This window comes from Anas acuta, chromosome 3 (genome assembly GCF_963932015.1).
Source record: "Anas acuta chromosome 3, bAnaAcu1.1, whole genome shotgun sequence".
In the NCBI taxonomy this organism is placed as follows: Eukaryota; Metazoa; Chordata; class Aves; order Anseriformes; family Anatidae; genus Anas; species Anas acuta.
In genome coordinates, this window is record NC_088981.1 from 58,527,346 (window position 1) to 58,555,181 (window position 27,836).

A 27,836-nucleotide genomic window follows, 5' to 3' on the forward strand; every position below is an offset into this window, starting at 1 on the left:
AAATAGGTTTTAAAAGAAAAGGCAGAAACAAATTGTTGCAGACGGCAGTGCCACAAATATGTCAAAAGTGTCAAAAGTGTCCGTAGAGTCTGTAAACCATGGAAATTTGATCAAACTTCATATAAACATCTGAAAAGTTGTGAGGAAATTACCACTCAAAATCAGCGAGTCAAGTACGTGAAGAAATATACAAGGTTGAAGAACAGAGGTGACCCAAGGCCATTGGGTTGTGTTTAATAAACAACACCCTGCAAAAAACACTTGTGTGGTGTGTTTCAAGGCAAGGGTCCTGGTGTTGCACTGAAGGATCGTGTAGCCTACAGCCCAAATGTCGAATTCCTGATAAAATAAGGCAGTAAGCAAAGCTTGAAAAAAGTGCACCATGTGTCATTAGGCAAATACGGTTGAAATAATTAAAATATATTTGAAAAAAAATCATATTATAATATATATTTTTTCTTCTGTACCCTTATTATGCTGTCTTAAATACAACGGAGACCTGAAGAGTAGAAGTAACCACTCTTTCTAATTGTCTCAATAAGATTTATCCCACATCTCAGAAAACCGAGGGGAGAGAATCATAGAATATCTCAAGATGGCAAGGCCCCGCAAGGATCACCAAGTCCAACTCTTAGTATGCTGCTATGCAAATTCACTAAAGGGAAATGACACAAGTTTCACACAAGTCGTCAGGGCCATTCAGAAATGTCTGTGTGCAGCCACAAGAATTCAGGAAGCCTCACCAGCCCCAGCAAGCTGACTGCAGCCCGCAATTTCATTGTCAAGCACTCCCACATTAACAGTCTCATCGTTGTGTATAGCAAAAGCTGTCGCACATGGGCTGCACTTGAGTTACAGGTTAGTTACCTTGTAGAGGAAAAAGTGGAAAAGGAGGAAGGGAACTTGTGTGTAGACCAGGCTGCTCATCAATTAATTGCAGCTGAAATTGAAATTGCAGGATGAAAACATCCCCTGTGTTTTTGTTCTGGCACAGGCCGTTTATCGGTTGCTGCCTCTGTAGAAAGCTATGTATGAAGTACTTAGCAGCCAAAATAAACGATATACCATATTGATAAAACAGCCATATAGGTTAGGTGTAAGTAAGCAGCGCTTTATTTTCTCTACATGGAGAAGAGCAAACCAACATTACAGGGTTATGTCTGCTTCACATCTTCCATTCCCTTTTCCTTCATCGGTTGGTTTTGTCTGCCTGTAATTGTCCCCTGAATTTAAAATCTCAGCAAAAACTGCATATCCATCGCTTTCTGCTCATATTTATGTATGTGGTGGAGTTTTTGGGGGTGTTCAAGGAAAGGCTGGACGTGGTGCTTGGGGACACGGTCTAGCGGGTGACAGTGGTGGCAGGGTGACGGTTGGACCAGATGGTCTCGAAGGTCTTTCCAACGTTAATGATTCTATGATTCTGTGTACTGTCCTGCCTCATGAATGCTGTTTTTTTAAGAACACACGGGCAGCGTGCCGCCCCCCCCCCCCTCCCCCGGCGGCAGCGCGCCCTGAGGCGCTGTCCCGGGGCCCGCCGCACAGCGGCTGCAGCGCTGCTGCGCCGGGTGCCGATGCCGCTGGATGGCCGCGCTCCCGGCCCGGCAGGTAACCCCGCGGCGTGAGGGGAAAGCCGGCGGCCGAGCAGGGCTCGGCGGGGGACAAGGCACAGGGCAGGGCAGGAGGGGAGCGGGCAGGGCAGCGCCGGGCAGCGCCATCAGCGCACTCCCCCCTCCCCGCCCCGCCGCCCGCCATCTTCCTTGCGGCCGGCTACCCACAACCAAGATGGCGGCGGGCGGGGCGGGCGTCCCGCTGCCCTCCTCCCTCAGCCCCTGAGCGGATGTGACGCGGGGCGCGGCCGCGCCCCCCCCCCCCTCACCCCCCCTCCCCTCGCTGCCGATGGTGCCTCGCTCCCGCCTCCCCCCCTTCCTCCTCCTCCTCCTCCTCCGCCCAGACGGGAGATGGCGGGCGGGCTGCCGTGACGCCGCGCGGCCGGCGGGTGAGCACCGGCACCGGGACCCGCACCGGGAGGGGAGGAGGCCGCGCTGAGGGGCTCCCGAGGCGCCCCCCCCCCTTGCCGTGCACGCGCCCCGCCCTTCCCCCCCCCCCCCCCCGCCGCGTGACCTCCGCGCGCCGCAGCCATTTCCCGCCCCCCCCCCCCCCCCTCAGCGCTCAGTGAGGAGGGGCCGGGCCCGGCCCTCAGCGCCCTGAGGCGGCCCCCGCCGGGCCCCGGCGGCCTCGTCCCGTGCCGGAGCCCCCCCGGGAGCCCCCAAGGTAGAGCTGGGGCTGGGGGGTGAGGGCAGGGCAGGGCAGGGGGCGGCCCCATCGCCCCCCCCCACCCCTCCCCGTGAGGCGGGAGCGCTGTGAGGGGGGTGTGGGGTGGGGGGGGACCGTGTGGGGCCGGGGCCCGGGGTTTTTGGGGGGGGGGGGAGCCCCTTGCCAGAGGGGCCTGCGCCGTCCCGGGGCGTGCTCGGCAGCCTGCGCAGCGCCCTGCCCTTTGTTTGCTGCCTGCCTCTCGCAAATCTTCGGTTTTCTGACCCAAAAAAAAAAAAAAACAACAAAAAAAAAGGTATATATATATTTTTTTTTTTCTTCAGCCTGTGGGAGCGATCCTCTGTTAAGGCGCTGCGTCTCGCCGCCTGTTTGTCTCCAGGATCAAAGTTTGGCCCTGGCCGTGGCTGTTAGGTTTTACTGCCGGAGGACCCAGGGGCATGCAAAACAAAGGAGTTGGGGTTGAGTAATGGTTGGTTTATTGTCAGTGTATCAAACCGGCCCCCGGAACCGCTGCGCTCGGCGTGGGCAGGGACCGATGGCGAGCGCGGGGCTCCGGGAAAATGCTGTTGTCTTTCCCTTCCTCCCTTCTCTTTCCCCTCACATTGCCCTAGACAAAAGGGGGCTAAATGAGAAGGGGCAAAGCCCCTGGCTTAGAGGTGCGCTTCACGCAGGCAGCTTCTTGTGGCGGGGAGGGTAGGAGTTGCTTCCTCCTACTCATCCCTTCTGGCGCTGAATGACAGGCAGAGAGAGCTGAATGGCAGGAAGAGGTTTGGTGCCTTACATGTAGCAGTACTTCGGCGGTGACGGCCTCTCCTGAGCACCGAGCGACTCCGCAGCTTGAGCAAGGCTTCTGTGGGCCTGGCTCTAACAGCAGTGCCGCGGCTGAAGGCTGTAGCTGAGGGTGTCTTTCTCGGGGACACGTACGGGGGAAAAGCTCCTGTTGCCATTGGGGATGCAGAAAACTTGGAGTGCTTTTAGGAATTTAGAAAGGGTCAGCAGGGAGCTGTTGTTTGTAGCTAGGGTGCGGGTGTTTGGATGGATTAGATTCAGGCTGGTTGCGAAGGAGCGATTGTGGAGTATGGGCCTGAGGAATGCCACGGAGCATTTGGGGCTTGTTTACGTGTAGCAGAGGTAGGTGAAGGAAACTACTGAAGAATGCAAGTCTTCGGGTTACAACGGTGTTTGGTCTGACCTGTGAGAGTTTTTCCAGAGAGGTATTGTGAAAAGGTGCACTGCTGCTTTGCCGTTGTGCTGGCAGTGGCCCTCCCACAGCCTTGCTGTAAGCTGGGTCTGGAAGCTGATGTGGCTCAAAAGCCAGCCTTGTCTTTTTCTCCAGAACAGTTTTGTCCTGGATCAATTCGCTGATCCAGCTCACCAGGTACCTCTGAGTATCAGCCTTGGAATAAGTGAGGAAGGGAAGAGACGGCCTTTTTGTATTCACAGCGTGCTCGCAGGCTCCTGTAAAGAGATCATAGAAACCACCCTCTAAGGGCATATCAAAACACTGTTAAACAAATAACAACATAAAACAAAACAAGGTTAGATACCCTGTTGCTTTGGATAACCAAAAGCACACAACTCCTTCTTGTGTACCAACAAAATTCTTAGAAATAGGCATTTTGATTTCTGTGTTGTTAGAGGAGAATCATGCTAATACTTGCCTATTGTTTTACATCAAAGAACAGCTGTCGATCATATGATGGCTTTACAGAGCTGATTTTGCTATTATTTGGATGCTGGCTTTTGACTTAATTTACAAATATATTTTCTATAAAGAAATTAAGTTAGGGAAATTGTGTATTTTTGTACATAGAATGTACAAACATCCTTATATGTTTTACTGTTCAATTTCCATGCTGTAATTCCTATCAGGTCTCTTTAGTCTTTGCAACTGTGTATTATGAAGATGATCTTACACAGGAAGAAAGTAAGAGGGGGGAAAAGTGTTCCTTAGCTCTTACTTGTACTACCTAAGATAGTTTAGTTAAATTCATTATGGTAGTTTAGTAGCATTCTGGGCAATGATTATCTTACAGTCACTGCTGAAATGTGTTCTGTTCTTATTTGTGAGGTACTGCTGGTAGTTTGCGTACATTTTTTATGTACGAAAAAAGTCAGGGATGCAGAGAGTGGATAAAGAAAGTGTGGTTATTATGTGGCAGATAGGCAAGCACTGAATAGATGCCATACGCTACTGTCTCAGTGAGACTGACTTCCCTCTAATTTAACAGCAACTGTAACAGATTCTTTGCGATTTCTTGAAGGTTGTTATTCCCCCCTTGTTTTGTCCCGGTTGTATAATCCTTATTTCTTTGGAAGCTTGAATCTCTGAATGAAAATGCATTTTGGCAACAGCTTGTGAATTACTTTAACAAGATTTTTGACTTAAGTCCTACTGACAGGTTTCAAGTAATGCTTAAGCAAGAGTAATATAGGCTACTAAATAAGTATAAGTAAAATATAGCTAAAATATAGTGGTTTGCTAGTGTAAATTGGGGTGGCTGTCCTAAAATGTCGTCCAAGACTTCCACGTGGTGTAGAGCAGCCAAATTGGTGTGTTTAGCTGATAGGTTTTATCTGTGGTCTCCGTATTCTGAAAGCATCAGTGGCGTAAGTGGAGGCTCTTAAAAGTAATGTTCAGAAGGAACTGGAAATAACGTTCATGTTAGCTTTTCTGTCTTTTATTTTTCTTTTGAACACAGCAAATGCTATTTCCTCTTTATTGTTTGGCTAGCAGTAGGATAAGCCTGATCCTGTTGTGTGTCTTGTTTTGCTTGGTGGTCATGCTCACTGGCTCAGGCTGGTACAAGACACCCAAACGCACGCTGTTATGGTAAGAAACTTCTTGACGCTCTTTGTGGTCCTGGATGCACCCCAATATTAATTTAATAATAATAATAAAAAAGCATAGGTTGCTGTGTCAAAGTTTTTTTATATTATTATTATTTTATTTTTATTTAAAAAGCTAAAGATCCAGGTTTGTTGCTGCTGGTGGTTTTTCCCAAGCTAGTTTCAGGGACATCTGGGGATTGTGCTGCTACCAAAGGAAGCAGTCCTGGCTACTGGCTGTTTTAACATCCCCTGTGTTGGCCCAAGTTTTTGGGGCTTTTTGTGCCAAGTGGTTGTGGGGCTGTGTCATGAGCCATATCAGAAAAGTCACGTGTGTTGAAAGCAGTCCTGATGTTTCATGTTTTGTGAGCCAATTCCCAACGTGGCTGCACTAATCCTTGTGCTGGCCTAAAGCAGAAGACCATCAGGAACATGATATAATGGTAGGAAAGGTGGGACCGTTCCTTTATGCTAGTGGTGCCAGCTTATTCTGATTTAAAGTATTGTAGAGGTGCAGCAGCTTCCTTCGTAATACCTGGATTTCTCTAGAATTGGGGTGAAATGCTTGAGAGCCTAGCACCTCTTTCTCCACTTGTAGGGTAGAAAGCAAGGGAAAAAGAATTTTGCATGGCCAGAACAGCATTGGTGTTTCAGGTATAGACTGTGTTTCTAGCAGTCTTGGTTCCTTCTTACAATACTTGGTGTTGATGATGACATCTTGCATCACATCCTTCACAGGCACCTTTGCAGCCTCTGGGTCTCTTCAGAGACTGGTCCAGAGATGAGCTTCACGCAGTGAACAGAGAGCAGCTACTCTTTTGCTTTAGGGATTTCAGTGTTACTGCTTAGAAGCACTATGCTCAGCACCTCTCTTCTGTTGTTACCTGGCATGATGTTGCAACTTCAGACTGTGACGGGGGCACTGGGGTGTCCACAGGAACAGGCTGCAGGTGATTTGTATGATACCACGAAGCACTGCTTTGTAGCTGTGACACTTTAGGACCAATACCTACTTTCTGCAGAAGAGTGAAACATGTACAAGTTTACTGTTATAAAGGAACGGTTTTCCTAGGTGGTTCTGTATGTATCACTGTGAGCTTTAATAGAAGTTAATCAATTTCTCATTTCTTTCATATTGTAAGAATATTTACGTAGGCAAACCTTTATTCAAAAAACAGTCAAACAGTCGTTTCATTTTTATTAAGTATGAGTTCTTTAAAGAAGAGATTTTGCATTTGAAGCTTTTACCTGCTACAATTAAATGGAAACAAAGCTGAAAATAGTTGAAATTTTCTATTCAGTATTTATTTTCTTTTTTAATTTAATATTTCATGTATATTTTTTATGCTAAAGTCAAGAAGGGTAGTAGCTGTCATGGTTGGACATGGTATAGCCAGTGTCTGTTTGGGGGGGAAGAATAAAAAAAGGCAAGCAGCTACTTACCGCCTTTTCCACCTGCTGGAAAAATTCCTAAAACTGGTGCAGAATGGTTGCCAGGGTTTGAGCTACAGTAATTTAAGATTCTGCCTACTGCCTGGAGGTTTTAAAGCTGAAGTCATGGTCTTGTTCTGTATCCTGAGGACATAAAAGCTCGTCTAAAACAGGATTCTGAATTTCAGTTAACACTAAGCGATTGTTTTTAATAAAAAGTTGGAAGTAGAGATGGCATTGAAGTGTGTTAAATATTGATTTAAAATCTAGGACTGAACTTCAACCATTTAGCTGAAGTTTGTATTACTTTTTCTGTATTAGACTTCTGAATGCCTTAATTAACCTTTGCTAGCTAATACCATCTCGCCTTTTGTCTAGACAAGATCTGAAATGGTCCGATACTACTGTACTCCTTCAGAGACTCATGCTTGCTGATGATGAGAAGTAAAAACTTAATCTTTTTAAAGCATGTGTTTTGTAGAAATTGGAAATATCTTGGTCCCTACTAGTGAATGGTAAGTGGAATTTTGATAGTAGGATTTTTAAAACAAGTGCTATATTTCTTTTAGGTGAGGGAAACATTAAAAACATATGAACAAGCATGATAGAGGAGCAGTGAATGTCTTATGGCTTTGGCTTTAATGAATAAATTGAGATGCAGAATTTCTGGGAGATCCATCTGTACTGAACTGGGACAAAATTCGGAGCCACTTTGGTGGAATTTGCAAGTTTTCTTAATGTCAAGTCAGATTACAAATGTGTATGCACGTATGTATGCATATTTGTGTGTGTGTCTGAAGGCTTTGAGGTAACTTAGGTTGAGACCAGTGAAAAGTTTGTACTTCTGAGACTGTGTTCATTATTACAGTTATGCTTTGTGTTCCTGGAAAAAAAATTCTGAAGAAAGAAATGTTGGTTATTTAAAGTCACATATGTATTTTAAATAAGCTATAACAGAGTAATGCTTGTATAACTGCTGCAGAGAAACCTAAAAATAAAGCTTTTATTGTTGTGCTAAGTTCCCAGCCCGATTATCCTTTCTGGGGAAAAAAAAATCACCCCAGTTAAGTCCAAGGCGGTATGTCAGAATTCACAGGTTGTGTATGAGTTCGTCACTGTTCTCTTTGCCGCGTCCAGCTGGCTGTGTGCTGTTCTCTTCCCCCATAACCCAGCTGTGGCACTTGTTTGGGCCTTCATGAATGAAGCCAGTTAGTTGACCTAGCCGTATGAAATGGTCTCTGGGTGTCAGAAGCCTTCTCGCTGAAGGACCCACCGGGTGCGAAGGTTATGCAGGACTGGAAGCCGGCCAGGAGGAGGAGTGATCACAAATGGAAGGGAAGTAGGGCTTGCCCCTTGGCAGTGGCTAACTCTTGAGCTGCTCCAGTCTGTAAAATGCAGCTTCATCCAGTCCAGGAGTAAATGTGCCACTTCTGAAGTGTTACCTTTTCATGATAAACAGTTCAATGTTTGAAGCACTTCAGCAAAAGGAGTTACTGACCTTTTAGTAAAAGCATGTGTCTCTGACGGTCTCTTTTTCTGTTCTGTAGGGATCAGTATTGCTGAAAGCACAAACAGAGAATTCTGAAATAATCGCTTCATTGGCACTGACCAACGGTTTGAGGTAAGATTAATTTAATTCTATTTTTAAATGTTCTGATTAAACTCAAACATTCAAAATGAGAATTGATTTTGTTTTCTTAAAATTTATGCTTGTGATAAACTGAACTATGTAAATCTCTGAAATTAATGCAACTCTTGTAAAGGTCAACTATTGTACAGTGTATACACACTTGTCTTACATAAGAATGCAAGTGTTATTGTTAAATGCTGGGAAAATCAAACATTCCTTTTTTTTTAAAAAATGGAGACTGGGTTGTGTTAAACTTATAGCACGTGTAAAGTTTGGCCTGAAATTTTCTTTTAATAGCAAAACATTTTTTTTTCTATCACTCTAGGAAAATCAGTGTACTTCACGTCTTCAAGAGTTTAAAAACTCTAAGTTTGTTGCCTGTGAAGCATTTAATCATGAGAGATGATAGTCCATTTTCTGTGAGTTTAATTGAACCCAAAGAATTAGAACCAACCTTCTGAGTATAGGTTATGTGAGTTTGCTTTTTTAATGGAAGGAACAATTTATAGACAGCTGACAACATATTCTTCTCCGAGTTGAAAAAAAAATAAATCTTTCTTAGCCTAAACTAAGTTTCTAATTAAAATTATATATATTATTTATTATATTTTTTCCCCTGGGCTAGTTTCAGATGAGATTAATCTCTTTGGGGCCACACAAACTCTTTGGTACTGTGATGGGGGAAAGTTATATGGGGCAAGAGTGACCAGCGATAAGGGAAAGGTTGCTCAGTATTTTTTTTTCTTTTGGTTTGCTTATGTGGGAGTAAAATCGCTGTAATTTTGTTAACTTTAGGCTGCAATGCTGTTTATTTGTCTTTACATAATTGATAAATCTCCTATGTAACAAGAAAGCTTATGTAAATTTCCATGTGACAAAGCATGCTTGTGTTGAGCTTATATTTTCAATACAGTAATTTGGGGCTTTTATTCTTGTTTGCAATACATAAGTTTGCTTTAATGGTTATTAAACATTAATAATTATAAATACTGAGCATATTAAGGACTGAAAATGTGAATAGTTACTTGTCAACGGTTTATATTGAGGTTTTCTCATGTCACTCACTATTTTTAAAGCTGGGCAGTCTCAAAAGAAAATGTTAACGAGGCAAAGTTATTATTAGTTAAATGAAATCATTTTTTTTACAGTGATTGCTCTGCAAAAGAAAAGGTGTGTTTTTATGGGTAGTGGTAATAGATTCTAAATGTTTCTTATGACTGTACATAAAAAAAAAGATTATTATTATATTGTGAGATTATTTTCATTTAGGACTCAATGCTTTTAATCTGTTTCCATAGCTTGTGTTGAGCTGAAGATTGTTAAATTCTGCTGTGAGCTGTATTCTTTATCGAGTTACTGTTAAAATCTTAGTTGGCTATGGATTTTACAAGTAGTTTAAAAAAAACAACAAGGTGTGGGGTGGATATATTGAATGGTGGAATATCGGATCAGACAGATTAACTGTGGGATATTCATTTTGTGGAACAAAATGAGACAACAACAAAACAAAAACTTGGCAGATCTGGGCAGTGTTTATTGTGATAACTGTAAACTATATAAAATTAATAGAAGGTTTAAATTTAGTTTTAGATTAGGTTTAGTTCAGATTTAGGTCACAAATATGTAATAGTCCAGACTTCTTGCATTTTCTGTCTTAGTTTGTAGAAATGTTTTTTTTTATTTTTTTTCCTGTTGCCTGTGTTTCTCCTTCCTTAGAATCAGTTTGCAGTTGAACCCGGGAAGCCTTAAGCTGTTATCTTCTCAAACTGCTTGCACTGTAGCTGTGTTAAATTAAGTGTTATGTTCTTTAAAATGTCATACATTGAGATTTAAGTTTAGATTAATAAGATTTATTAAGATTAATAAATGTACTCATACAGTCTCCAAAGTTGTTTTGTTTAGGAAATGCTATACTTCTTTCTAATACTGTAATTTTAGGGCATAAAAATCATATTCACTTATTTTTTACATGGTCTCTAAATAGTTTCCTCCCTCTTTTTCCCCTCCCCTCACTGCTTTTCCATTTGGGAAGGAGTGTATCTACTGGGAAAAATGGGTCGATCTAACTCTAGATCACATTCTTCGAGATCAAAATCCAGATCGCAGTCCAGCTCTAGGTCAAGATCCAGATCACACTCTAGAAAAAAGAGATACAGGTAAATTGATGCCTTACTTACCACATGAAAAGTTGCATTTAGTATTTTGGGGTTTGTATCATAATAATCTTACTCTTGCATGAATCTGTGGCAACAGTGAGCCTAGTATTTTACTTCATTTCAGGCAGTAGGTAGATTTTGCTGTGAATGTAACTAATTGTAATTGTTTACTCTTTGCCTGTTTTGCCCTTTTCCTTTATCTCAGGATGATATCAGAATGCCAGTGTTTCTTCTTGTATTGTGGCTGGTTGGTTTCAGTCTCCCCTCCCCCTTTGCGTGATGTTTTCTTTGTCCATTTTTTTTTCCCTGGGGCTTATTCCGTCTTTGTCACGTAGCTTTTCAGATCTGGAGTAACTTGAGGCTTCTGCAGATAAGCTTTTCTGTGCTATGTCTTCTCAGTTGCCTCCAGCCTTTTCCTCCACTTTCTTACTAGTGGATGTTACAATCTCTAATAAAAGGAGTGGCTGAATTTAATGTTTATGGTTTTACCAGCTGCTGCTGTCTGCTGGCATAATAAATTAAACTGGAGGTGATGAAACTTCATGGTCCAGGCTGTGAACTGTGGTGGTGGCTGAGGAACTGAATGCCATGCTCCAGAGTGGTGATAATCTCTAATGAAATAGCAGGGCTGGTAATGTCTTAGTCTTGTGATGCTGAAGTCTTAAGTTGCACAGTCCTTAGAGAACCAATGTTTATTAAGATCCTTTATGAGACAGGAATAAGTAACAAAGATATATTGAAGAATTTACTTTGACTGTTAGTCTGCCTTCTTTACAATTCTGACTTCATTTGAGAGATGAGCATTTAGTCTTGAGACACTTTTTTTTTTTTCTTTCTCCGATGGTCAAATGTTAACGTTTGCTTTTTAATTTTAGTTCTAGGTCTCGTTCAAGGACGTATTCGCGATCTCGCAGCAGGGATCGTATGTATTCTAGAGATTATCGCAGAGATTACAGGAATAATAGAGGAATGAGACGCCCCTATGGTTACAGAGGAAGAGGTAGAGGGTATTATCAAGGAGGAGGTGGTAGATACCATCGTGGAGGTTATAGGCCTGTCTGGAACCGAAGACACTCCCGAAGTCCTAGGCGTGGCCGTTCACGTTCCAGAAGTCCAAAGCGAAGGTCTGTGTCTTCACAGAGGTCCCGGAGCAGATCTCGTCGATCTTACAGATCTTCCAGGTCCCCAAGGTCCTCTTCATCTCGTTCTTCATCCCCATACAGCAAATCACCTGTCTCTTCCAAAAGACGTGGGTCTCTGGAAAAGCAGGCAAAGAAAACTGAAGGGGCTCCTTTGCAAGATAGCCCTTTGAAAAATAAATCACAAGATGAACAGAAAGATACATTTGAACATGACCCATCAGAGTCTCTTGACGATTTTAACAAATCATCAGCAGCTTCTGGCGACATTTGGCCTGGCCTTTCAGCATATGATAACAGTCCAAGGTCACCCCATAGTCCTTCTATTGCCACCCCACCTAGTCAGAGTTCATCTTGCTCTGAAGCCCCTTTGCTTAGCACAGTCCACTCAGCAAAGGACACACCTCAACATTCCCATTCCATTCAGCATAGTCCTGAGAGGTCTGGCTCTGGTTCTCTTGGAAATGGTTCTAGCCGTTATAGCCCTTCTCAGAATAGCCCATTGCATCACATCCCTTCGAGGAGAAGCCCTGCAAAGACAATCCCATCACAGAGTGCTCCCCGTGAGGAGCCTCGAGCACGTTCATTTTATCCTGAGACTGGAGAACAGGAAACTGCAAAAGGTGGAAAGTTTCTGAAAAGGTAAGAATTAAACTATACAATTAGCATTGCATCTTAAAATGCTCTCTATAACAGAGTTTTGACAAGATTGTCACTGCTCCTTGAAAATTGGGGCTGGGATTCTCTTGAATATTTTTACTAATTTTAGTCTAGTTGAATTGAGTTTCCTTCGTACAGACTTTTCAAGTTATTGGCAAGAGACTAGTGGAGATAGGGACCTATATCCTTGAGGAAGATTGTTTTGTGTTGTTCCTTCACAGTTAATTTTCCTGTATCCCATTCACTGTTAAGAAAAATCTCAAATGGATTAGTGGATCAGACATGCCTGTTTGACAGTGACTCCTGTTCAAGTACTTTAACATTTTAATGCTTCATGTAATTTGAAATGCAAATCTTCTGGAAGTTTGAAAACCCAGATGCACAATGATTTCTTGGTTAACATAAGCAGCATTCGTTTCTAATTGTGTGGTGAAGTATGACAACTTTGATGCCTTGACTTGCATTACTTAAGAAAGAGGGTAGGTCTTGATGTTCTTGGAATATAATCCTATCGATAAAAGGGGCAGTGTTTTTAAAGTGGAATGTACATTTTTCCAAATAGTGTAAAATTCTCATGCTCAGTGTTTAATGTATTTGATACAGCAGTAATTGGGGGAAAAAAAAAGTTGTAAAAATCTTACTGTTGCTAGATTGTGCCTTTCTAATGTGCTACATACTTCAGTGGATTTCTTACAAAATGAATTATAGACAAAACTTAAAAAAAGATAAACTATGATAAAGACTATGCTATGTAGATTTGATTATATGTTTTAAATGAACTTGTCCAGTTAGTGATTTATTATTTAAAAATATCCTGATAGAAGAACAAACATCTGACTTGCTCTAGGTTAGATGTATTGCAGCTGGTGAATGGTTTAGGACCTTTATGAAGGTATAGACAAGGCAGTGTCTAAAATCGTTGATTTATAAATGTGGTTAGGACATACAGCTCTCCGGCATATAGGAGAGCTGCCTTCTGAAGGATCCCTGCTTATACAGAGTGTAGCGATTGAAGAGCTAAGTCTGTGTCAGAATAATTCAGATTTGAGTTATCAAAGTTTATGTGAACTTGATGGGAAAAAAATGGCTGGTGTAAGAGTGTGTGAATCCGCGTACCAATCCAGGATAAACAAACCAACCAACCTCTAACTTTTTATAAACTCAAATGGACAATTTCTACATGTTCTATGGAAAAGCATTATTTTCTTCAGATGCTTGCAGTAGTACATAAATGGCAGTTGGTATGGTATTAATGGTGTGCAGAAAGTTACTTGCTAAAGTTGAATGGCTTGGAGAAATGTATTTTCTAGTTGGTGGTGTGGGATGGACACAAAAGAGGAATGCAAGTGAACTGGAATGAATGCAATCCAGAGTTACCAGTCTCTTCTTTGCTATCCACAGGTACACAGATGAAGAGTCTAGAGTATACCTGCTTGATAGGGGTAATACCAGGGAGAAGGAGGCCCAGAAGGAGAGAGGATCAGAAAAAGGGAGGACAGAGGGAGAAAGGGAATGGGAGGATCAGGAAACATTAGATTATTTCGTTGATAAAGAGACTGGGAAAGAAAAGTTTAATGACTCTGAAGGGGAGGACACAGAGGAGACAGAGGATTACAGACAGTTCAGAAAGTCAGTCCTGGCAGATCAGGGTAAAAATTTTCCTACTGCATCTCATCGGAATGCTGAGGAGGAAGGAACCAAATACAAATCTAAAATAACAATGAAGGGCAATAGAGAGAGCGATGGATTTAGAGACGAGAAAAGTTATAAGCCTAAAGAGACTGGCTATGTAGTGGAAAGGCCTAGTGCAACAAAAGATAAGCACAAGGAAGAAGACAAGAGTTCTGAGAGAACGATGAAGAAAGAAACTCAGTCACCTGAGCAGGTAAAGTCTGAAAAGCTCAAAGAACTCTTTGATTACAGTCCCCCTCTACACAAGAATCTGGATGCGAGAGAAAAATCCACCTTCAGAGAGGAGAGCCCACTTAGGATCAAAATGATAGCCAGTGACTCCCATCGTCCTGAAGTTAAACTCAAAATGGCACCAGTACCTCTTGATGATTCCAATAGGTAAATTATTCTGCTTGACAAAGTGGTTCTCCACCTGCTTGCAGTGTCGCTCATCTTTATTTAAACTAGTGGTTTCTTTTTGTGTGTCTTTTTTGTTGTTGATGCATTTTAGACCCGCTTCCTTGACTAAAGACAGGCTGCTTGCTAGCACACTTGTCCATTCCGTCAAGAAGGAGCAAGAGTTCCGATCCATCTTTGACCACATTAAGTTGCCACAGGCCAGCAAAAGCACGTCAGAGTCATTTATTCAGCACATAGTGTCCTTGGTTCATCATGTCAAAGGTATGTGTTCAGTTTACCATACTGAATATACGCATCTGACAACTGCATTTAAGACTGTTTGCTGTCTCTAATATGGGAAGATTTCAGCCCTCTTAATATTGATTTAGACTTTTCTTTTTGAGGTACACGTAGAATAAGTAGCAACAGAAGCAAGTATCAAAAAGCAAGCGATGTAGAGCATAGTAGCAGTCATATTATATTTCTTGATAAGTTTTAAAGTAGCACAAAGTTTTATTTTTTCGCAGTGAAGCTTAAGCATACTACATTAGTCTTTTTTCATCAGTTTTATTTGAATATCTTTAACGTATAATTTTATATTAAGGGGTACGGTGTGGGTTCATGGGTGTCTTTTGCACTGTAAGTACAATGGCATCTCCTTTTGGAGCACCTCAGAGCTCATCTCCAGGTGTTCACTAGAAAGCACTTTTATAGTCTCAAAATAGAAATTGTGTAAGAAATCGTACTCTAAATGACATTAAAATACACTGGTACTTCATTTTATTCTTATTTGACGACATTGTAATGCTAGAGACAAAAATTTCTCCTGGAAATTCATCATGGTAGGAAGTTGGCATTGGCTAAGTCTCCACTAAATAAATTATATACTAATAGTTTTCTAATTTAGCAGTATTGGCTGTTGCTTACTATAAGAAGACGAAAACGCAATTTTTTTCTTCTTGCGGATGTAAATTTTTTCCTTGCGGAAAAAATCTGACAAAGTGGATGCATTTTATTTAGGTCACATACTGTCAAAGTCTTCTTATTGAAGAGTAGATAACTTCTTAAAATCCAAAGTTTCAGTGTATCTCTCTATAAGCATTGTTTTAAAGATACTTTAGCGTATAAAACTGCAAAGATTTGGGTGCTAGAGGTATGTTCTAAGATTCCCTCAAAAGTCATTGTTTTCAAAATAACTTCAAATGACTAAGACCAAATGACTTCCTGCATTTTGAATTACTTACAAAGAAAAAAAAAGTAATAGCAATAATTGATTATGTTAATATATTAGATTGAAAATGTTATTGGGACACCTGCTTAGCGTATAACCACTTTTGTTATAAATTTATCTGCTTTTCTTGATTAGTAAAGAGACTGAAGGATAGATCCAATGAGAGCTTCTGTAAATATTGGCTCATATGGCACATGTGCAGGCTGTAGGTGAAATATTGCTGAAACTCTCACATATTGATCACAAACTGTTTTTCTGTAAACTTTGATGTGTTAAATTAAACAATCAACTGTTAAATATGACAGCTTAACAGTATCTGTTCAAGTTTTTAGTATGTGTAAAGTTATGGCTGTTTTTTGAAAGGAGAACCTCTCTATGCATTTCAGATGTGCTGTGGTCTATGATCAGATTTAAGTAACTCTTTTGACAAAATGAAATTATGTTCATTATTGGTGTGATGCGACCAGTCTGAACAGCTCTTTATTAATGTAGAGCTGAAAATGCCCAGTGATGTTTTCTTTTTCATTGTAACTAGGTCCTGGAATGTGTTTTGAAATGGCAAAATCCATGTTACAAAAGTAAAATAGCTGTTGAAAGATACAGATGCCAAACAGGCAAAGTTGAACCTTCTGTCTTCCTGGCAAAAATGGCATAAAAACAGAGTTGCTAGCTCAAATTCCTGTGTTTGATGGAATTATGATTGAGGCACTACCCTTGTAGTGGCCGTTTCAAGTTTTAATGGTTGGTTATGAGACAAATACTGGATGCCGGGCGGTAAGTTGATACAGATGTATGTTGACCTGTTAAGCAGATAGCTTGCTTCATATGTAACATTTCATAGCTCATGACTTTATGTATTTCTATATTACATTTAAACACATTTGTTGAGCTGGTTTAAAAACTTGAGTTTTGCTGTTGCTAATTTAACTGTCTCTGAAAGCAAGAAAACTTGTCAGAGAAGTTGTCAGGTTTGCCAAGATGCCAGATGCTTAAATGAATTTATTTACATATAGATGTGTTAATTGTCTTGGATTGCTTATCATCACAACTTCAAAGAAAGAAATTATATTACTTTAAGAAATGACTTGTTAGGTCATTCATGTAGTTACTGAAGCATACGTTACTTATTTAAGTGTGTTCACTGAATTAGCTCTTATTTTTAGTTAAAGTTGAGATGAATTGTGAAATGCACTTCTTGCAAGTATTCATAACTCAAAGTAACCTCATTTTGTCTGATGGGCAAAGTAGAAAATCACTTAAAAATTGTTCCTTTATTTCATTAGAATAAAATGTCACTGAAAATGAGCAAGTCAAATCAGTAAATGATGCTTAAATTACATGTAATATAGTCGTGGTGTAGTTCTAAGTAGACTTGCAGTGATGTTTGTGCACTGTTAGTTTGTTAGGATTACAGAAATGTGTAAGAATAGGGAAGACCCCACACTTGCTTGTCCTTCTGATACATTTACTGAAAATACTATGTTTTTGCCTGCTACTTGCCTTTCTGTCAGGAGTAAAATACCTGTCAGTTGAATTAAACTAACGAAACAGTGTTTTTCTATTGTAACCAACAGAGCAATACTTCAAGTCAGCTGGAATGACCCTAAATGAGAGGTTCACTGCATATCAAAAAGCTACCGAAGAGCACTGCACTCGGCAAAAGAGCCCAGAAATACATAGGTATATGTTAATTGCATGTATTTCAAATAATAATAATAATAATATCTGCTTATATTTCTTTTAAGAGGTCAAAATGTTTTTTAATCCATATAGAATAATTTGTCAATTCTTATGTAAATACAAAAACCAACCCAACAAAAACAAATGGGGAAAAAAAATATGTAAAAGGAAACTCATCTGAGCCAACTCTGGCTTCATCTGTGGCTTTGTAGCAGATGTCTTCTCTACCTCTATCTCATGTAGGATATATTTACTTTTCTCACATGCAGTGTTCAAATATTGAGGGGCATATGTCTTGAAGATGAAAAGAAGCCCAGTACATGCATCTTTATTCTTCAGTGTGAATGTTCCATCTCATACTACTTTAGTTTTTGTGTCTGTTAATTTACAGCAGTTTTTTGAGAAATCTGAGAGCCTGAAAGGTAAGAAGGTAGGCATGCAGATGTAGTTTCTGATCACGTACTTTACTTACATGATGCAGTGTACTGTATTTGTGTTGCATGTGAGGATATATTATCTCCATATTCCTTAGTGAACTGCATAAAATCTTTAACTGATGAGTAATTTTAACTATACAGCAAGCTATCAGTTTTCATGATTTTTTTGGGGGGCTGGATTTTGAATTGGCTATAAATATATTGATCTTATTGAAATAACTCATTAAATACTTTTTATATCTTGAAAGCTCTTCTTGAAATGTGAAAAATCAAACTGTTTAATGTATTTATCTTTTGTGTACATCAAAGAACCAAGGTTTTTAATTTTTATTTTTCTTCTCTGTTCTGATCGTGGGTCTTTTATATGCAGAAAGTTTGTTCTTCAAGAGTGCCTTTTTGTTCAGATTTCTGTTGAAATGTGTGAGGCCATAAACAATTACATACCTGTATGGCTAGACACTGCTTTTATTTTTCATTTAGGAGGATTGACATCTCTCCAAGTGCCCTGAGGAAGCATACCCGTTTAGCAGGTGAAGAGAGAGCCTTTAAAGAAGAAAGTCAAAAAGTAGGTTCTGAGTAAATGTCATATCTGTATTTCTAAACTTAATGCGATGTTTTTCTCTTTGAAACTGAACTTTCCCTTCATGTGAGTTTGTGTACAGTAATCTTATAAAAGAATTTGCAGTATGTAGAATATTTGTGTTTCAGAATGTTTTTTTTTCTTTAAATAAAAAATCTTAACAAGAAGACAGTCTATGTAGCATGATGCTAGCATATTGATAATGTGGCTTAGAAGGTCAAATTTTCTCCCACCCTTCCTTTCTTCTTTTTGATACTTCTTGGCAATTTTTGTGGTGCTACTCTGCCCAAGGACAAAGAATATGAGGAGGAAAAAAAAAAAAGTACTGAGGTGCTCAGTGAGTAGTATGGCTGAATTGATAAGGTGCTTGTGGTCTGCTAAAAACAATTAACCAGAAAAATATGTATGCTTAAATAACCTACCAAAAATGTTATTGTCTGCATCAAAAAATAGACATTCTGTTGGCTTGATGGGAACGCTTGTTTAAAATGTAAGTTCTTACCTGTTCTCTGTATAGATCTAGCATGTAAAGGGCCTCATTTAAAGTCAATTTGTGTGCTGAAGAGTTTGTTGTAAATTCTGTCTTGCCTTTTTAAAAGTGGAGGCACAATTTGCTTTTTTGGATTCTCTTCTGGGTGTTTTATCTTAAAATTTTGTTCAGAAATATATTTTTGCTTACAGGGGGATAAAAAATTACGGTGTGATTCTGCTGATCTTCGGCATGACATTGACCGCCGTAGAAAAGAACGAAGTAAAGAGCGAGGAGACTCAAAGGGTTCCAGGGAATCCAGTGGGTCAAGAAAGCAGGAGAAAACTTCAAAAGATTACAAGGATTACAAATCTTATAAAGATGACAGGTAAATATTTTAAATCTCTACATAGGTTTTATCTTCCAATTAGCCTTTTTAAATTGTAAGCTTAATTGCTTTCAATTTTCCATGTATACTGGAACGTTTAAATTTAAACAATTAAAATTATTTGTTTTACAGCAAATATGTATTATCTGTCTTTTACACGGCTTATGGTGGATGAGGACAAAAACTTTGGAATAGCAAGCTAACACTGAAAAAAAAAATGACAAATTAATCTGTCCTATTATCCAGGCTACATCAGGAGGTTGGACTTCAATGCAGTACATTTCTATAAACAATTTGTGTAAGAACTTTGGTTCGTTATGCTTGATTCCGCACTTTTTCAACTCATAACACCCAGAGTATGAGAATACTACTGATATTTAGGTTTAACATGGGTGAGAAGGGGAATCTTTATTTTTTTCTAAAGCCAGTGGGCTGTTTTTAAGAAAACAAAATGTTAGCATATTTCAGTGGATACTATGTAGCAGTGGTAAGAGTTACTTCAGGTATAACCTTCCTTTGAATAGTATTATTAAAAATCTTGTAAGTTGGGTCAAAATAGAATTATTGTGGGATTACTGAAAGTCTGGCTTTGGGATTTACTTTCCTGCTTTGTACTGGATATACAATGAAGTTTTACTTACGCTTCCTGTTTGCCATATACTTTCTGACTTTGGTATCCACATTACCTTCCACTGGCTAATTCCATACAGGCACCTACATAGGGCAGCCATATGTTCTAAACAGTGTGCAAACTGAACTATGTAAATGTATTATAAAGGCATTGCCTTGAGGGTTTTCTGCCCTTTGGTTTCTGTTTTTCTGCCTCAGAGGAAAGGCAGGTCTTAAAAGTAACAGAAACTCTTCATGGCATCAAAACGTGGAAAAACTCATTGCAGTTTGCAGACTGCTGCTTTCCAACTCATTAGCAATAATATACATTTAGTACATTTAAACGTGTAAGAGGAGGCTGGAAAGTGAAACTATACTTCACCTTAACATCTGAAATACATAATGTATATGTGACTTTTATAATAAAAGGAAGGGGGATAGTTTTTTGTAAAATATAAATAGTCATTTTAGTGTAGCATGTTGCAGACTGTCTAGTACTTTTAAAATAGCACATAGCATGTCTTTTTATTTTTCAGTAAGCAAAAAAGAGAGCAAGACCGTGCTCGATCCTCCCCATCTTCCTCCCCATCTTCTTCCTCATCCAGTTCTCGAGAAGAAAAGGATAGCAAGAAAGAAAGAGACGAAGAGTTCAAAACTCACCATGAACAGAAAGAGTACTCTGGTTTTGCAGGAGTCAACAGGCCAAGAGGCACCTTTGTAAGTTGCTCTTTTCCTGTTCTTCCCCCAAATGATGAAGACGCTAACAATAACTGTAGTATAACAGATTAAACGAATTGTTGCAGTACTTAATGTTAGGGTAGACATTTTTTGTAGCATTGGTTCTTGAAGTAGGTTCTTGAATTCTTTTGTGATTGTACCAAGCCTTTCATTTTTCCAGTGTTGTCCAACAGAAGTTTGAATTGGTGTACAAATATACACTAGCATACTATTAGAGGGCCTAGTGTAAGGGTGGGAAAAAGAGTTTCTTGTTTATTCCTTGCTATCTTGTACTTATGCTGTTTCCTAACAGAATATTAAAATTGACCTTTCTATAAAGATGAAATCTTGTGATCTGTTACCTCTTATGCCCTGCAGTTTGTGCTTATCCCCCCCCCCCCCCCAGTAGTTTTCAATTTGGCTTTGCCATCCTTTGTGTGTGATGTCTGCAACTTGTTAGAGAATGGCACATAATGAAAATAGACACTAACATTGAAAACTAGTGAGGAGAGGAGGTGGTATACTGTTAGTTTTCACTGTTTCTCTAGCATGGACTAGCCACAGTGAGCATGAAAGCATATTAATTTAGCTCTGGAATGTGTTTTGGGAAGTGCCATGTTGATCTCCATGGTCATCTTAAAATTATTAAAGGTTAAAATTGCATATTAGTGTAGCTTACTGGTATTTCACTGGGAAATGTAACAGCATTAGAAAGATTAAGAAACAATGGAAAAGGCCTTGAAAATAATGGACATCTATAAAAAAAAAAAGTGCCTTAATGAAAAAAATGTCTATTTGTAGGTGGAAAGAAAGTCAGACTTAATGGTTAGGAGTAATTTCATTCTATAGTAATTCCTTTGTGTAGCCTGTAGTTAGAAATAAAAAAAAAAAGTGAAAAGGCATCATTTGGTATAAATGAACCTAGAGTATTTTTTGTAGTAGTATAAAAGAAGTTCTGAACTTCGTAGAAGAGAGTGTCTGAAATGCACGTGGTATGTGCAACACTTAAGGTTTAAATCTTCCATCTGAAGAGCTTGTAGCTACGTAAAAGAAAAAAAAAAAAGAAAATTTCAAAGTTCCAAATTTCTAACACTAAAAATGCATCTTTTTCCTCCTTTCTTGTTATTCTTATATACAATTATACTAAGGAACAGCTATGTAAGTGTATAAACACGTGGATGATAAAGATGTCAAATATGACAATATCAGCACAATTTCTGGGTGCATAAGGTAACAGCACAGCATTAAACAAAAGTAGAACTCAACCCTCTCAAAGAGAATCAGTTGGAAAAAAGTCTCATAATTAGTGGCAGCCTTGCTGCTTTATAAAACCAGATTGTACATATTGCGAAAGATGGTAATTCACATGAAACGTAAGCAGATGTGAATGGACAATTCATTAGCAATCTACTAGTTCAACTGCTGTCACCTGCCAGTTCTGACTATGAAATAACTGGGCGATGTTTCTTAAGGACTGTGTGGTCACTCATAGGCTTACTGACCAAACTGTCTGATCAGGAGAATCTAAATAGGTAGGACGTGTGACTTAAACCTTCTGCTTAGGGCTACAGCCTGGGTGGCATTGAAAGATTATGGGCTGGCTAGTGTAAAATGTCTTTGTAATTCAGGCTAACAGTGACTGAATTCAAGTAAATACTGCCTTGCTTTTGGATTAAAAAAAATGTTCTAGTTGCGAATCTTCCCCAGAACAGGAAGCCTTGACACCTTGGGGTGGCTGGGTAGGGGAAATCTTAATGTAAGCTAAGCTGTCAGTTTGGTAGTAAATAAGTGTTGATTTTTCACTAATGCTTACTGACAGACTAAAATGTTTAATTCTAGGATTGTTGGTACGTGGTATAAAAACATAAATGCTATGGGTAGTTTTGAAATAGGAATATAGGAAGAAGGATGAATCTTTTCACAGAAAGAAGAATCTTTTCACAACATTATCAGTAGTATCCAACTGTGCATAACAGCCCTGATTAAAAGGAAGTCTCTTCCTATAGAGAATGTATGCTCACCATTTTGTGGTGAGCTTTGCAATAAATAGGCCTGTAAAGGCAACGCCTTAGTGGATTTCACCTCCTGTATTTCTTTGCTGGAAAGATAACCTGGAAAAAGTGTTAATACAGTGTCAAGGAAAGTGCTAGATACTCTTCTTGAAGTAACTATTCTAAAGAATTCAGTCCTAAGAACTAATACTGGGAAATGCTGATCTTACTAGTAGCTGTGACATTGTTTTGTCTCTTCATCCTTTTTTCCACGCTGATATTAGTCGTTATGGTGTAATATCATAAAGCTTTCAAAGCTGTTGGAAATCAAACATAGCTATCCCTTTCTTACGCAGCTTTCATTAGCTGATAGTCATGCTGCTCTCTAAATGATCCTCCAAACAACCGTGTTTCTCTGGTATATTTGTAGGTTATGTGAGCCTTTTACTAGACTGTTTACTAGTCTGATTTCCGAAGTACTTTTAAAGCTGTCCAGCATAAATTTTGCATTAAAGGTATTGGAGCTTAGTGAAAGTAGGTGTGCATAGGGCTACTTTTTCAAGTTAGTTAATTATATCTTTTTGTCTGTGTTTATGGAACGTTCTTCATTTTAATAATTGTAATCAATTTCCAGTCATGTTTTTGTACAGTTAACTCAAAAAAAAAAAAAAAAAAAGCCAGCACAGTTCTGCGTTTTTATACTAGGCTGTTTATGAAAAGCATGTTCTGTAGTAACTGCAGGTTTTAAGCAATATATCCCAGCCTAACATTTCTTTTCCTCTTAAATGGGGGAAATCTGGATAAATTCCTCTTTATTTTCTGCAAGCTAAAGACAAGCAGGCTAAGGTAACTGGATATATTACTACTCATCATACTGAGTTAAATATTTTGTTTATTGACATGACTTCTTAATCCTAACACTTCAAAATTCTGTTGATTATAATAAAAATAAAAAGAACACTTGAGATACTTATTTTCACTTCAGACGTTGTTACTCTGCACTGTATATAGTGTTGATGCTCTGAGTAAGGAGTTTCCTCATCTGAAATTTATCTTGGCGTAAGTACAACAGTGAATCTCAATTGAGAATGAGTAACACAAAGTAGACGCTTGTTTGAAAATTGCATTATTTGTATGTACTCTAAAATAATTTCCTAATAACAGATGTGGCTGACCCAGTGAATGATTTTGCTTTCCCTTGACAACTCTCCCTCTCCTTCAGTCTAATTTGTTTGTTTCTTTGCAAACAGCTTCAGAAATTTCTTGTGACCTTTTGTTACAACAGGTTGCTTTACCAGCAGGCAAAGGACATTTCTTTTTGATTGTTGTAGGTGAATTTAAACCAAGAGCTCAAATGTGTTTCAACTCTTAAACTTAAGAGAATCATTATATAAAAGTGAATGCTTGAATATATTACGTAAGGTAATGTGTAAATTTAAAATGGTTCTACACTTGTAATTAAGAACAGAACAAGCATTTTCAGTAACAGACAACTTGAGCTTTTCTTTGTGGTTTTATGTAAATGGCTTAAATAACATTTTGGTTAATCAGTTTCGAATTAGGGGCAGAGGAAGAGCCAGAGGAGTCTTTGCTGGAACAAATACTGGTCCCAGCAACTCAAATACTACTTTTCAAAAGAGGCCGAAGGAAGAGGAATGGGATCCTGAATATACCCCAAAAAGCAAGAAATATTTCTTGGTGGGTGTAGAGAACTCAATATCTTATGCATGCTTTTGTTTTTTCCAAGTGCATTTTGTATCTGATGTTAAGGAGATTGACAGCTGCAAGTATAGAAGTCGCATGCATGTACAAAAAGTGACTGTAGTTTACATAATCTAGAAAATACCAGAATTGTTGCAGTGCCTGGTTCTGCTTATCTTGTCTTTTCTGCAGCAGGCTGGCAATAATAATTTATCTCCAAAATGTATTCATCAGTGAGGTAGGGAAGAACGCATACTCAGGTTATTAAAAACAAATTTTAAAGCAAAAAGACGTGTGCTGTATCTTCCTGGATTTCTCTATGTATGGCACTTGAGCTTTGTTTTACGTTTGTCTGCAAATCTGCACAAGTGAAAGATGAGGAAAAGCTGTGGATGGATGTGGGCCAACTTTGTTATTAGCAACCTTTCTGGTCTTATCTGGGTAGTGTGATAGTCATAAGAAAGCAACATTAGTTTTGTCTTTTTCCAATCTGGGTTATGAGGGGCGGACTGCTGATGTAACTGCTCAGTAAGTAGCTTAGTAAACTGATTTCATAGCCTTTGCTGCAGCTGGCTTCCCTAACAATGCAAACTTGTAAGAATGTTGTTTCATCATCAAAAAACGTTTAGTGAGGTTGAGACCTTCTCCTGTAGCGTTAAGTTTTTCACAAATATGTTAACAGGTATATGTAATATGGTAACAGGTGCAGTAAGTAATGCAACTGCAATTTGTGTTCATTCATACAGAGTTCTCTCTCTGTCTCCCCCCACATGTAGAAACTCTTCTGACGTATAAAACTAGAAATGTGGTGATCTATTCACTAAAGTTCTATGATAGCTAGAGCAAATTGACCAACTGTAGCCCTTATTTCTTTTCTCATCTCCATAAATCTTTATTAAAGAAAGCTACCCTGTAACTATTCTAATAATAATGTATAATGGTTATTAAGCTGCTTTGTTTGGGTGTGATACATTTAATAATTTAGACTTTTTTCCAAATCTGAAGTGTAAAAGAAAATAAATTGAAGTAGGTGTCCCTTGCTTTAAACATTTTGTATTAAATAATTATCTAGGGTTCATCTAGTGCATGGAACAGTCATCAGAAGACTTGGCTAAACTGTGTAAGGCTGTATTTGGTAGCAAGACAGCAGACTGAAATCTTAATATTAACAATCAAGCTTCTCTGGTTAATAAGCTTAAAGTAGTTTAAAACTTATTTGCCTTATTTTGCACAGGCAAAGCAAGGTTCCTGAAAACTGCTTTCAATTACCTTTATTAATAAGTATGAAGAACTCTCTACCTTAAAGTAAAAAAAAAAAAAAAAGTCTTTCATAAACACATTCTTAGAGGTTCTTCCATTAAAATGACAGTTTCTTTGGGGGAGGTGGGCTAAAAACCAATGAGTACATATTTCTCATGACTGAAAAGTGTGACAGAGCCAATTTGTTACCCGTGACAGGGAGACACGCAGCTAATAAGGGCTCTTAAAATTTTTTATCAAGGTGTTTTAAGTTTTAGCATTTTAAATTGTGAGGACATGCTTCATAATGTGATCTATAGATTATTTGAACTGTTGAAGTTCTCTTGTTTTTCCTATCTATAGTCTAAATTTGGTTTAGAGTACCACTGTTTAAAGAGGTGTTCTAACCTTATCGTTTGGTATTATTGTAGCATGATGACAGAGATGATGGTGTGGATTATTGGGCCAAAAGAGGAAGGGGCCGTGGTACCTTCCAGCGTGGCAGAGGGCGTTTTAACTTCAAAAAGTCAGGTAGCAGTCCAAAGTGGACACATGACAAATACCAAGGGGATGGGATTGTGGAAGATGAAGAAGAAACAATGGAAAACAATGAAGAAAAGGACAGACGCAAAGAGGAAAAGGTAAACAGTTCAGTAAATTGCAGATCAGACAACTTCTCTTGCAGTAACTCAAGTAATGGTGGGGGCCAGGGGGAAATCACTTTAAAAGATTTTCAGATTGGATATGAACAGTTTACAAAAAGAATATTTTCTTTCTTTCTACAGGAATAACCCTGGAAGAAAGCTGAAAGAGCAGCTTTTGCACCACCCCCACAACATTTTTAATATGTTTTTTTTTTGTTGTCAAATGAATGTAAGCATTTTACTTAAATTTTACTGTTGGAAAGTAGTTTAGAGGGATTGTTTTTTGTTTTAAGCCTTTAGAAAAAAAAATCTTGATATAGTAAACTATGTTAATGATCGTACAGGTAGAAAGTAAAATATTTGTAACAACTTTTAAGAAATTTTACTGTTTGTTATATGCAGTGTAATTCTGCTTTGTCCAAATATATGGTCAAGTACAACTCTAAAAGTTTTGATTCTCCCCTATGTCTGTGTTTTATTCTGAAGTAAACTTGCAGCTCTGCACACCTGAAATCTTGGAGGAACATTTTTTTTATCAACTGATTACTACTTCTATGTTGCTTTTTTATTAAAAGTGGTTTTAATGGCACTTATCCAGTAATAGGGTGAATGCAAATAGATGAGCAGTAACGTTGATTATACACTAGCTCACAAGAATCACATTTACACAGGATGATGGAATGATGAACCTGGATTCTCATGCTAGAGGGAGCAGCCAGAATTTTATCTCGGAGAGTGAAATTGTCACTGTTCTCTAGTTAGTAGCCTGAGGAATACAAGTTTATACTTTCTCTTCTGGAATGTGAGTTCTAGAAACCTACTTCCAGGTCACTGGTGCTAGAAACTCTGAACAGATCTGAAAACTGGAGCTCTTTCACTCTCTATTTCTACAGCTAGTATAGAAGCTAGTATAGAACTATCTACGGCTACTTTAATTCCTGTAACTTGTGACCAGAACAGAACAGTGATATTATGGTTACCTAGTGATTTGTTTTGTCATTAAAAACAAACAAACAAAGCCCACACTTCTCTTGCTAAAGGTAGCTTAGGACAGTGTTTACGGTTTTGTAAACTTAGAGTTTAAACATACTGCGAGAGAAAAAAGGTGCTGTCCATAAAGTATAAAGTATGTGTTGCATTGTAAGGGCCAACAGGAATTACAGTTTGTTTTTTTGTTGATAGCTTAGTCATCAACAGAGCACTTTAGTAGAGGAACTGATGGCAGTATCAGTCCATCTTTTGTATCCATATTTGTTCCAATTTATTAAACTGCCTCTTTAATTTCTTTATATGGGCTTCCATCTTCAGGTAAGTCATCTTGCAAGAGTAAGTCAGTCTTCTATCACATCACTGACTTAACTGAAATCTTGGAGGAAACAAACAAAAAACACCCACCACAACCCCCTCTGAAAACGCAAGTTATTTTAAAACCTGAATCAGTAAAGATATTTGGAATATACTAAACACTTCTGTGAGGTGCGTATTCCATTACAGTGCCCTGGAAGTACATTCCTTTAGTATCCCACTTCGTACACTGTGTAAGTTATAACTTGATGTGGTTAGCTGAAGCTGTGAGAAGTGAGTCCGACCCTCTTTGACACAGTTCCCGAACAGTTGTGCTCCTCTCAATGTTACAGCCAAAGTGCAGAAGTTAGTCTGCAGTATTAAAACTTAACAACACCAAAAAACACCATCAAAACACAAAACCAAATAAACATACTTCACTGGTAAATACACTTTAACTTACAGAATATTAAGGATGACGGTAGCATATTTGAATTACCAGAGCAGTGACATTCTGAGCAAATAAGACTACTTGTTTGCTTTCTCAGACTGCTATGGAGAAAGTAAACCTTAATGTCCTGTGTAGTATTGTTCTTATTTTGTCCCTTAAAACATCAGTTTTGAAAAGAAAAAACAAAAACAAACAAAAAACCACTTTGGTAAAGAAAACTATTATG

At 38.9% G+C, this 27,836-nt stretch overlaps 1 protein-coding gene across 11 annotated transcripts; it reads left to right on the forward strand.

Annotated features, from left to right (window-relative positions):
- Positions 1-1,523: 1,523 nt before the first annotated feature.
- On the forward strand, positions 1,524-26,388 carry BCLAF1 (BCL2 associated transcription factor 1). Of its 11 annotated transcripts, none has more exons than XM_068677330.1 (14): positions 1,870-1,999; positions 6,913-7,049; positions 8,082-8,155; positions 10,197-10,320; positions 11,196-12,101; positions 13,521-14,189; positions 14,302-14,471; positions 16,995-17,100; positions 18,018-18,102; positions 18,799-18,974; positions 20,120-20,300; positions 23,843-23,989; positions 25,663-25,872; positions 26,017-26,388. In XM_068677330.1, exons 4-14 carry the CDS (start codon positions 10,217-10,219, stop codon positions 26,020-26,022), a joined length of 2,760 nt encoding a protein of 919 aa, XP_068533431.1. In that variant the 5' UTR covers positions 1,870-1,999; positions 6,913-7,049; positions 8,082-8,155; positions 10,197-10,216; the 3' UTR covers positions 26,023-26,388. The 11 variants fall into 11 exon arrangements, 9 of the variants coding, with proteins under 9 accessions (XP_068533435.1, XP_068533436.1, XP_068533438.1 ...); XM_068677333.1 differs by lacking the exon at positions 1,870-1,999 and adding an exon at positions 2,157-2,274; XM_068677334.1 differs by lacking the exons at positions 1,870-1,999; positions 6,913-7,049 and adding an exon at positions 1,524-1,608.
- The last annotated feature ends 1,448 nt before the right edge of the window (positions 26,389-27,836 follow it).

Bases quoted from the DNA above. Each gene is read 5' to 3' on its own strand.
- BCLAF1 (XM_068677334.1), top strand. From the start codon at position 10,217: ATGGGTCGATCTAACTCTAGATCACATTCTTCGAGATCAAAATCCAGA. The intron at 14,472-16,994 runs GTATGTGTTCAG...TGTAACCAACAG, and splicing joins CTTGGTTCATCATGTCAAAG to AGCAATACTTCAAGTCAGCT. The intron at 23,990-25,662 runs GTGGGTGTAGAG...GTATTATTGTAG, and splicing joins AAAGCAAGAAATATTTCTTG to CATGATGACAGAGATGATGG.